Below are 12,273 nucleotides of genomic sequence, written 5' to 3'. Positions count from 1 at the left end.
ATACTAGATATCTCCGCTGCCTTTGATACTGTTAATCACAACATCTTTATCGACCGTCTAATCGAGTTCGGTCTTTCTGGCATTGCATTACAATGGTTTATTTCATACCTAGAGAACAGGCAATATAAAGTCAAAATTGGCAAAACTGAATCAGAGTCCATCAAAATAACCCAAGGTGTCCCTCAAGGCTCCTCCCTATCTTCTACCCTTTTCAATATATAAATGCTCTCCCTATGTAAACTCCTAACAGATCTGGGCCTCACCTTCTTCATTTATGCAGATGACGTCCAAATCCTCATCCCAATCTCTGAATCCATTACCAAATCCCTCCTACATTGGGACAACCACCTCACCACAATTAAGAAACTCCTCAATCAAATGAACCTCGCTCTCAATACCGACAAAACCAAACTATTAATACTAAACCATAAATCCAACCACATATTCCCCTCCTTATCCTCCCCCCAGCAAGGCCAACCTCCTATCTCAAAAGAAGCAAGAAACCTAGGCGTCATAATAGATAATGAGCTAAACCTTAAAAAATTAATAAACTCAACCTTAAGAGACGGCTTTTTTAAACTACATGTCCTAAGAAAGCTCAGGCCCCTCCTCCATCTAAATGACTTTAGAAGAGTGCTACAGGCACTAATCCTATCCAAGCTAGACTACTGCAACTCATTACTTCTAGGACTCCCAACTATGTCCCTTAAGCCCCTACAAATGCTCCAAAATGCCACCGCCAGAATCCTCACAAACTCCAAAAGAGATGACCACATCTCCCCCATACTAAAAAAATCTACATTGGCTTTCCATACACCTCAGAATACAATTCAAAAGTCTCACACTAATTCACAAAACGCTATATAACCAAAACATAAACTGGTTCAACACATCCTTCCACTTTAAATCCCCCGAAGATTCACAAGATCAGCCAATAACGGCACTCTACCAACACCCTCCCCCAGACTCACTAATCTATCCTCAACACGTGTACGTGCTTTCTCAATTGCCGGTCCCTCCATTTGGAACGCTATGCCAGTAGACCTAAGACTGGAATCTAACACTATTAACTTTTAAAAAAGGCTGAAAACCTGGCTCTTCATCCAAGCCTACCAATAACCCTCATTCTTACCGCCTTCTCTCTTATACTCCTCCCCCCTACACCACCTGCATATCTCCCCTGTATTATTAATGTTAGAATTCATCCTCCCATTCCTATCACAACATTGTCTATAGTTCTATGTTTCACTTGCTGACCATCTAACTTTGTATCTTTAGTTCCTGCACCGCCCTCCACCCTCCCCGATTTCAGTGTCTCCATTTTTTGTTTACTAATATCTCCTAGTTACCCGCTTTGTTCATATGTAACTTCCTTCTTTAGTTCAATAGTTATAATGTAAACCGATGTGATGTGTAAACGAATGTCGGTATATAAAAGGGTGAAATAATTAAACAAACAAATATGATGAAACTGAACCCTTTGTTTCTAGCCACAAGATTCATCTAAAATTATTTTCCATGCTCATTATTCCAACATTAGAAATCTAACTTAAACATGGTGAATAATATTTGATTCATGGATATATAGATACTTTTGTCTTGTTTGTGAATCTTTTGATAGTTATGAGTTTTAATATGTATGTAATTTTATATTCCACCAAGAATTGTAGACAGCGCAGGCTAGGCATTTTTATAAATAAATAAAGCTCATGGTGCCAGGACGCCCATGCTGGGTCCAACTGAGATGGAAACCCAAAGGAGCAGGCGTAAACTGCTGGGTCAAAATTAAAAATAGAATTTAAAGCCCTCTAAATACAGTCTCCAAGCTCATTGTGTTGTTTATTTATTTATTTATTTATTTATTTATAACTTTTTTTTTATACCAAAGTTCAGGTAACAGAATTACTTATCACTCCGGTTTACATTATAACAAGTATATTGTGTTCATGGGGAGGGCACACTTTTTCCTCTTGGCTATAGGTGCCAGGAGTCCTGGCTATGGCTCTGCCTCATACCGAAGATTGGGGGGGGGGGGGGGGGGGGGGGGGGGGTGGAAAGGAGGCACTGTCCCACCTCCTCGGGTCCTCAGGGGCCACATGTACGGGTTTTTCTTTTTTAGACACACTGATGACTGTGGTTTCACAGCAAAGGCACTTCCTTTGTGGGCTTTGTAGGCAATTGCCAAGTGGTAGACGCGTGATCTAGGGACACTGCAACATCTTTCCGGCCGGAGCTCTCTGCTAGCCTCTTGGATAAGAGAGGATTCTCGCAATAGCACTTGCAACGGTGGTATAGAAGTGTGTGTGTGTGTATATATATATTTCTTTTTTTAACGGCCAAACTGTTTTACCGGACATCACAGTATAGCCCAAGCCCTTACATATCACAAACATTTACTGGGCAGAGTATTTTTGCACGCTTTTTTTTTTTTTTTACAAGCTTGATTTGCGGCTTGTAGATGTATCTATATATTAATTTCCTTCTCTGTTCCCCATCACAGCTGGCAGATCTACTCTGCCTGCATACCTGCACTCTGTCCTCTCCTGCCCCCACCGCTCGTCACCAAGGAAACTTAACTAGCCAAACAGTTCAACTATTCTTATTTCTCGGTTGCTTTCCCTTGCCGGACTATCTGCCTGTAGGTTGCTGCTAACTTCTGAGAATAGTTTTAAATCACTTACCTTTTTTTTCCCCCAGACGACTCTCTCTTCCTGTGGCCGTGCGTTCTCTGGTCGGCAGAGTTGTTTCCTGCCACAAAAACTTAAAGTGAAAGTAAAAGCCGAGCCCTGGCGGAAGATCTCAGCATCAGCATTCCTTCAGGGTTTGTTGACCTTAAAGCAGAATTGCTGTATTGTGCATTTTGTATTTTTACAGTAAATGTTCAGCACAGAAAACATTAGCTTTTAGCCAAGTTAAACTCTGCTGAGATGGAAGGCATACTACAGCTTTAATGAAAATAGTTGTACACATGAAAGAAAGTTTTCTTTTTAAACTGAGATTGCAGTGTTAATTCATATGGATGCCTAAGTATAAAGATCAACAAATAAGCTGTAGGATACAGTTGGTAAAATACATTTGTGTCTAGCTTTCAAAGTTCATCAGGTCAAAGCTAAGAAAATAACACATTCAAAATTAAAATGCTAAAGCATGTCAAAAGAAAAGACTTAACAGGGACATGGGTTTCCTCACCCATAGCCATAATCCTGCTCTTTTTGTCAATCTACTCCCCATTCTGCTAATATATTATCCATGCACCCGCCCCGCCCTTTTTTTTTTTTTAACTTTACACTATGCAGAATCTGTCAAAGTCGAGTGTGATTGTACTCCATGGATAAATATATAAATCGAGATTTGTTCAGGGGCACACCGTCCATAGTGCACAGGCACGGCCAACTAAGAAAAATGGTGTGGCCATGCACCACCAACCTCTGCCGGGGCCTAAGCGCTACTGTTCTGGGGCCTGTGCCAGCCATGACATTTCCTCTTGCCTGCCCGTGCGGGACTGGGCCCATGCAGGCGGGAAGAAGAAATGCTGTGACCGCCACTGCCCCTCCTGCCTCCCTCCTCCGCCTTTAGGGAGAGCTGTGGGCCCATCCAGTTTTAGGAGCAACAGGGGGAAGAGCCGTGGGGTGCTTTCTCTGATTTTGTGATAACTCGTTTTAGGAGATGGAATATTCACAGAAGCAGAAACTCGAGTGGCCTCTGTACTACAAAAGTGTATAAAAGTTAAGAGTGCTCACAGGTTTTATGGTAAAATAGAGGATTCCCCCTTATGGGAAATCTGCAGAGCCTCAAACAGCGTGTAACATCTGCTAGACATGCATAGGATGTGCAGAGGGCAAGAGGTTATCCTGGAACCAGAGTAAGAATGTTCCAGGTCAGAGGGCGTTAGTTACATGCACTCTTTGACAGACAAGGTAGGAACTTATCTGGACCAGGAAGACAAACTGGGCCAGAGGGAACTTGCTCTGGGACTCAGAGCAGTGGCGTAGCCACGGGTGGGCCTGGGTGGGCAGATGCCCACCCAGTTTGGACCCAGGCCCACCCAACTGGAACCGGAAGTGGAGCACCGGACCTGCAAGGCCGTCGCGGGATCCCATCTCCGCGCGGTGAAGAGGAGGACCCAGGGCCAGCGCACCATTCCGTGCATTTGTACGGCACACATGGGCGACCGTATGGCCCACCGATCTTCCTATTTTGGGGGGGGGGGAAAGGGAGCAAAAGCGCTGCACACAGCTTCCGCTTCTTCCCCCTCCCCCCCACAAGCAGGAAGATCAGTGGGCCATACGGCCCAAAGACAGCAGGAGGCCAGTGGCAGCAGGAGAGGCCAACTGATCTTCCTGCTTGGGAGGGGGAGGAAGAGGAAGCGGAAGCTGTGCGTGGGCTTGAATGTGTATGTGTGGGTGAGAATGCGAGCCTGGCTGTGTGTGTGTGTGTGTGAGATAACAAAGGTAGAAATAAGCATTTTATTTTCAGTTAGTGACTGGAATTTGTAATGCAGTAAGCTAGGAGCTCCTGGATTAAACTGGATTCTCTGCAAACTGTGATGGCTTTTATTGAATTAGTAAGTATCAGCCAAAAATGTTATACATGATCTATCAAGACTACATAGGCCCCTTCTTCAGATGTGAATGCCTCTGAAAAGGAGCAGATGCTACCCCAGTGGTACTAAGGAGTTCCAGGAGGAGTATGAGCAATTGAGAAGCTGAGAAGATTCTGGGGTACTTTAACAAGCCCTTAAGCAGTGACCCAGAAGTGGAAGGAGCTGGGCACTAGGAATTTAAGGAGAGAGAAACAGTCTGAGGAGACTAAAGGCCAGAGAAAAGTAAGGACTTGAAGTCTGAAGTTGAAGAGAAGAGCTGCAGTGGAGTCTAAGATGCACATTTTTGTGCTCAGAAATTAACGCCTGCCTGGAACAGGTGTTAATTGCTGAACGCTCCCAAAAGTTGTACAGAAAAGCACACAGTTACTTTCTAGGGGGATCACCCCGGGGAGAAAAAGACCCGGTAAAAGTTACTTGCACAATTCTATTGGCCGGGCCTTCATAAACAGTTCCAGTTGTATTGCTGGCCCTGCCCTACCTACCAGCTCACAAAGCCTACCGGATTACGGGTGACATCTCTCATAGCAATGCCTATAATTGAAATCCCTTTTGAAAGAGTGGGCATGGATCTTGTAGGGCCACTAGAGAGATTGACTTGAGGAAACAAATACATTCTTGTCATACTAGACTATGCCCACCAGATATCTGGAAGCAGTGCTGCTATGGAATATAAAGGTTTTTTCATGACTTGGGCTTCCCAAGGAGATCCAGATGGATCAGGGTACCCCTTTCATCTCCAAGATCATGAACTAACTTTGCACCTTGCTCAAGGTAAAACCTTTGTGGACCTCGGTGTATCACCTGCAGACCAATGACCTGGTCGAGCACTTCAATCAAAGGCTCAAACAAATGTTGAGGAAATTTGTGGATAAAAACAGCAAAAACTAAGACACATCGCTACCTTATGTGCTGTTCACAATCCGCAAAGTACCACAGAGCTCAATGGGTTTTCCCCATTTGAGTTATTATACAGAAGGAGACCGAGAGGAATCTTGGACATTGCTCATGAAACCTGGGAAGATGAAGTGAATCCCATGCAGAACCTCATCAACTACGTGCTCCGAGTGCAGGATTGCTGAAAAAAGGCTGAGGAAGTGGCCCGTCTGTGTTTCGAAGAGGCTCAGTGTTCCCAAGCCCGAGCTTACAATTGCCTCACGCTCCAAATAGAATTCCAGTCAGGGGACCGTATCCTTGTCCTCCTCCTATCCTTGAAAATCAAGTTGTTAACCTGCTTGCAATGGCCCTATGAGGTTTTGGAGAAAACAGGACCCGAAGATTACAAAATCGCTCAGCCAGATAAATTAAAGAAAACTCAAATCTACCATGTAAACTACTTGTAGAAGTGGGTTGCAAAGAAGTGTGGAGTGGTACAGGAAGGACAGTTTGGTCTCGAGGTCAGATCTGAAGTAGACCAAACCCAGGTTCCTTTCAGAGATCAATTGTTCAGTACACAGACAGCTGACTTAAAGCAGCTGGTAAAGAAAAGCAATGAATTATTCTCAAACTTGTCCGGTCATACCCATCTGGTGCAGCATGACATCATTATGCCTCCTGGAGATATGGTATGGCAATGACCCTATCGGATTCCCGAGGACAGGTGCCATATCATCAAGATGGAAGTGAAGGAGATGCTCCAGCTCAGGGTAATAGAGAAATCTAACAATGATTGGCGCTCACCCACAGTATTGGTGCTGAAGCCAGATGGGAGCATAAAAGTTCTGTATTGACTTAAAAAGGTCAACGAGGTCTCAAAACTCGGTGTTTATCCAGTGCTACGAGTGTATGAACTAACGAGCATCTGGAATCAGCCCAGTTCATCTCTTCCCTTGATCTTACCAAAGGGCATTGGCAGGTGCCTCTCATGCCCTCGACAAAAGAGAAAACTGCATTCTCTTGGCCAGGTGGACTCTTCCAGTCCAATATATTCTTTTGGTCTCCATGGCACCCTCACAATGTTTCAATGATTGGTCAACTGCCTGCTCTATCCATATCAAGGGTATACAGCCACTTACTTAGATGACATCATGATCTACAGCCACGATTGGAAGACACATCTTAGCCAACTCCAGGCTATTCTAACCAGTTTGAAGGAAGTAGGGCTAACAGCTAACCTTAAGAAGTGCTTGCTGGGAGGGCAAGAGGTCCAGTATCTTGGCTGCACCCTGGGGAAGGGCAAAGTCTATCCAGAGACTAGGAAGATCAAGGCAATCACCTGGGTACCAGTCCTGCAAACAAAAGCGAAAGTGAGAACGTTCCTATGCCTTACGGGATACTATAGAAGGTTTATTCCCAACTACTCAGAGAAGGCGGAGCCTCTCACAAGGCTGTTGGTAAAGAAAGCACCAGGGAAGGTCCAGCAGTCAGAACAAGCAGAGAAGGCCTTCAGGGCCTTAAAGAGTCGATATGCTCTGAACTGGTCCTGATAAGCCTAGACTTCACCAAATCCTTCATAGTGCAGACTGATGCCTCAGATGTCAGCTTAGGAGCAGTTTTAGTCCAGGAGAAGGATAGCCAAAAACATCCTGTGGCGTACATTAACTGGACGCTGATGCCATGGAAGAGGCGTTACTCAACATTTGAGAAGGAAGGCTTGGCAGTCACGTGGGCCTTAGAAGCTTTGCACTACTACCTGCTGGGACAGCAGTTCACACTCATAATGGACCACCAACTGTTTCTATGGATAAATAGGAACAAAGAGTCCAACGCACGGGTGATGAGATGGTTCCTGGCCCTACAGCCGTTCAACTATAAGATCCAACATAGGGCAGGAAGGGAGAATGCCAATGTAGATTTCCTGTCAAGAGAGGTGTCCCTTATATAGGCAGACGCTGATCCCAGCAAGGCTGAGCTGAGGGGGAGGGTATGTGAGGGAGTGTACAGAAAACTCTTCAGGCTACCTTAAAGGACCAGGCACAGCTGTCTCAACCGGTTCTCCTTAAGGTTGAGACCCACAAAGAATCCTGGGTGAAAGGAGGAGCCCTTTACCAGAGTATAAGACCTCAGGGCCTAGAAGGGTTAAGCAGGCCCAGGGAGCTGATGGAGTTCCACCCTATATGAAGACCTGCTACGTTTAACTGTATGAAGTTTAGGACCTGCTATGTTTAAGATTTGAGAATTTTATGAAGTTTAAGACCTGCTATGTTTGAAGTTTAAGACTTGTTATGTGCATTGCCTGAAGTCAAGGTGAACTGCCTAAATTGATTCTTTTGCTCTACACTGCCCTTTTTTTTTTTTTTTTTAGATACCTGAAACAAAGGTGAACTGCTGAAGATACTTAGTTTGCTGTGCACTGCACATTTTTTGGTTTCACTATAAATAAACTACATTTAAGAAACAGTCAGAGTCTGCCTCCTTTTGTCCTTTGGCTGTTCCCAAGCCATTACTGCTCAAGTTATCAGAAACCCCTACAATCAAGGGTGCTGAAGCAAAGCACACACAAATGAAAGAACAGTAAAACAACTTACAGAAAAATGTCCATCCTTAGGCTTCTTACTTGTTGCACTCTTGCAATTTGTAAATCATCAAAACAGTTCAATGCAAATTAAGAGGTTCAGAGTGGGGTTCTTGAGTTGATTAAGGTGAATACCAAGTAGGATCTGAAATCTGAACTGAGTTGACACCAGTTAAAATCTGGGTTTTAGAATGTTTCCTTTGTGGTCCATATGAGGGTACTGTGTGCAATAGGGGTGTGCATTCGGATTGACCGCATTAGTAAAACGCAACTCATATTTTTTTTTTACTTAAAAAATTGATTCGACATAAACGATCGGATTTCCCACATATCGAACATATCTATGTTCGATATGTGGGAAATCGCGATTGTTGAGCCAAAATAAAAATATAAACCCCCTCACCCTCCTTAATCCCCCCCCCCCCCCCGACTTACCACAACTCCCTGGTGATGGAGCGAGGAGTGAGGACGCCATTTCTGCAATCCTTGGCGAGAAGCATGTGACGTCGGCGGCACGTCGAGTGACGCTGGCGTCACGTGATTCCCGGCTCGTTCGGCCCAAAAAGAACTTTTGGCCAGCTTGGGGGGGCCTCCTGACCCCCCCAAGCTGGCCAAAAGTTCTTTTTGGGCCGAACGAGCCGTCCGGCGCGAACGAGCCGGGAATCACGTGACGCCGCGTCACTCGACGTGCCTCCGACGTCACATGCTTCTCGCCAAGGATTGCAGAAATGACGTCCTCACTCCTCGCTCGATCACCAGGGAGTTGTGGTAAGTCTGGGGGGGGGATTAAGGAGGGTGAGGGGGTTTAATTTTTTTTTTGCACATATGTACATATACCCAACTCATTGGATTTTTTTTATGTCCATATTGGCCGCAAGTGGGACCCCCTTTCGGACATAAAAAATATGAACATAAAATTTTGCTCTGCACATCCCTAGTGTGCAATGCTACCCTCCAACAGCAGGGTCGCTCAGTAGGCTCCGAGGTCCTGCTGGTGGCCATGTTCCAGCACTGCCACAGGATATACTCACCCTGCCTTAACTTGGAATCTTTCTTACTCCTTGTTGTGGTCTTGTCATGCTGGCTGGGGTTGGGGAACACCCCCTCAGAGCAGGACAGGACCGCAGGGCTGGACTGGTGTTTATATTTTGTCTAGCCAGACCCCTCCTTCAGACGTTGAGCCCTTGGGTTCTGGGAGCTGGTAGGGCTTGGCTTTGGCAGCAGAACATCATGGTAGAAGAGAAGGCAGGACAGGCTGAAGAAGCTGGACAAGGCAGGACAGGCAGTGCAGGTTGGACGAAGCTGGACAAGACAGGGTAGGCACTGGTAGGAACTGAGGTCAGGTACAGGCTGGACACTGTGGCAGAGGCAGGTTGGAAGCTGAGGACTGGATACTGAAGCAGGCCGAGCAAGGCTGGACAGGCTGGACAGATACAGGCTGGAACTGAACCTAAGCACTGAAACCTCCACACCCAAATTCAAAAAGAAACTCAAAACATGGCTCTTCCTACAAGCCTACCCCCTCCTCACCCTCGCTTGCTAACCCCTCGCCCTCTGTGACCTACCTCTAACCTCTGCCTTTCTGCTGTCCTCCCTTTTTCCCCTCTTTCTTTCCCCCAAATAAGAATCAGCAATCTCAACGAATATATATTGAACCCTGTACATAGCCTTTTCCTTTTGTTATTGTTGTTCATACCCCTCTCCCAACTTATGTTACACCCAATTGAATCTATCAACTAAATTATCAAGTTTTTTGCTTTGTTACTTTGTTTGACTGTTCTTTGTTCCTTGTAAAGGCAATGCCTATCTATACCTTGGTTCTAAGTTACCTGTAAACCGACACGATGTGCAAATGGTTGTCAGTATATAAAACCTTTTAAATAAATAAATAAATATATATATATATATATATATATATATATATATATATATATATATATATATATATATATAAATAAACTGAGGGCTGGATAATGAACACAGGCTAGGACTGCATACAGACATAGGCTGGGCAGGATACTGAGCAGAAGCTAGGACTGGATACAAATACAGGCACAGGCTGGGGACTGGGGACTGGATACAGGCTTAGGCTGGCTAGGTCTGATAGCCAAGGGTGATTCCATGAAGAGGCTCTGAGGTACTGGTAAAGCTAGGTTAAGTAGTTCAGAACTGCTGAGTCAGGTCAAGCCAGTAGATGGCTCAGATAGCGAGAACAGGGCTTGCTGAAGACCTCTGCAGGTGGGGAGGCATCATTATAGCTAGAAGCAGGACACAATGAAGCTGCACGGCAGGGGAAACCGTGACAGTACCCACCTTTTAAAGACCTCCTCTTCCTGGGTCCTATTTACCATGGGGAATGTGGCCGGCAGGTACTTGGTTTCTTTTGATTGCTGTCTATGGAGTCCAATGCCTCATGGACAATGAAGGTGCATGGCACAAAAGGATTAAATTGATGTTTTTCTGGAGCCAAGTTCTCAATTCAGATACAGGCTCAGGTGGGAACTGTAACTGGATACAGACATAGGCTGGGCAGGAGAATGAGCAAAGACTGGGATTAGGTAGGTACAGACTGGGGCAAGACAAGGCAATGGCCAGGCAGGGAATGGATACTGAGAACTGGACTGGGCAGGACAAGACCAGACAGACAAGGACAGGACCAGACAGGAGACCAGTTCTACCAAGGTGAGAGAACACTCACTCTCTCCTAGGGATGTGAATCGTTTTTTGACGATTTAAAATATCGTCCGATATATTTTAAATCGTCAAAAAATCGTTAGGGCCACGATACAATACCAATTCCCCCGATTTATCGTTAAAAAATCGTAAATCGGGGGAAGGGGGAGGGCAGGAAAACCGGCCCACTAAAACCCCCTAAAACCCACCCCCGACCCTTTAAATTAAATCCCCCACCCTCCCGAACCCCCCCCCCCAATGCTTTAAATTACCTGGGGATCCGGCGGTGGTCCAGAACGGCGGCGGTCCGGAACGGCCCCCTCAATAGAATCGTGTTGTCTTCAGCCGGCGCCATTTTTCAAAATGGCCGCCGCAATATGGCGGCGGCCATAGACAAAAACGATTCGACGCAGGAGGTCGTTCCGGACCCCCGCTGGACTTTTGGCAAGTCTTGTGGGGGTCAGGAGGCCCCCCCAAGCTGGCCAAAATTTTCCTGGGAGTCCAGCGGGGTTCCGGGAGCGATTTCTTGCCGCGAATCGTTTTCGTACGGAAAATGGCGCCGGCAGGAGATCGACTGCAGGAGGTCGTTCAGCGGGGGTTCCGGACCGCCGCTGAACGACCTCCTGCAGTCTGTGCTTCAATATAAATATTTCACTACCAAAATAAACCAGTTCAGCAACAAAACCCACAGTTCATAGTCTATCATAATAGCAACAATCAGAAAAACACGTATTGAAATCAGAAATGGTAGCCCACACTTGTACAGTTCTTTATTCCTTACCTGTTACTCTCTTGTCCTTTGTCCTGGATCCTCTGTGGTGCCAAACCAAAATGTAAAATCTTTTCCCCAACTTTCTCTTCCTCAAAATCTCTTCACCTATTCTTTATCCCCAAAGGCTTTTTCTCAACTCCTCTTCTCTCAGTCCAATTACTCACACAGCACATGGAAAGGCTCCAAGGTAACTCACCCCCTTCTGTAGGCAGATGCAGTTCCCAGCCCTGCACTGGAACACCACCCAGGCGCCGTTCTCCCTTGGGTCCTGCCAGACGCCACTGCAGCTCTTCTCTTTAACTCCAGACTTCAAATCCTCACTTTTCTCTGGCCTTTGGTCTCCTCAGACTCTTTCTCTCTCCTTTCTTTACATGTTATCTTTTACTATTTTATTATAACCATTGTTTTATTATATTGTTCTTACCTGCTTTTTAATATTTTATTCTAAGGTCTCCTTGGGGAGGGAGGGGGGACGGGGTCTTAGAGGTGCTCGGGGGGGGGGGGGGGAGATGGATAGAACTGCTTATGGTTAAAAAAGGGTGTGACAGTTGCTTAGTCAGCATTCTGCTTGTTTTGGAAGTATTTCTGATTGTCTATCTTGGATTATATGCTGTGCATGTTCATGTAAATGTTTTGTGCTTCACCCAATAAAAACCGTTTACAAATAATATTTTATTCTAAGTATTATTTTATTATGATGTTTCTATGCCAATGTAATTTTATGATGGCTACACTGAATGACGGTATATAAAACCAGTAAATAAATAAATAAAA

At 45.4% G+C, this 12,273-nt stretch overlaps 2 protein-coding genes across 4 annotated transcripts in view; one reads left to right on the top strand and one right to left on the bottom strand.

Annotated features, from left to right (window-relative positions):
• Positions 1–12,273, top strand: part of ENTPD8 (ectonucleoside triphosphate diphosphohydrolase 8) — a 185,284-nt gene that overhangs the window by 72,192 nt on the left and 100,819 nt on the right. The window lies entirely within an intron of this gene.
• The window catches only part of LOC115096644 (ectonucleoside triphosphate diphosphohydrolase 8-like), an 86,503-nt gene that overhangs the window by 71,490 nt on the left and 2,740 nt on the right, over positions 1–12,273 (bottom strand). The window contains exon 2 of one of the 3 annotated variants that reach the window (XM_029611571.1): positions 2,682–2,748. The exons of 1 other annotated variant lie outside the window; for it this stretch is intronic. In XM_029611571.1, coding sequence (XP_029467431.1) covers positions 2,682–2,748 — 67 coding nt within the window. Of the gene's footprint in view, positions 1–2,681; positions 2,818–12,273 lie in introns of those variants that run through there. One more of the 3 variants, XM_029611572.1, reaches the window with a different exon arrangement.

The sequence above is a fragment of the Rhinatrema bivittatum genome, chromosome 8, assembly GCF_901001135.1.
Source record: "Rhinatrema bivittatum chromosome 8, aRhiBiv1.1, whole genome shotgun sequence".
Lineage (NCBI taxonomy): Eukaryota > Metazoa > Chordata > Amphibia > Gymnophiona > Rhinatrematidae > Rhinatrema > Rhinatrema bivittatum.
The sequence above is the reverse complement of the archived record's forward strand: the minus strand, read 5'-3'. Positions and strand labels throughout refer to the sequence as shown.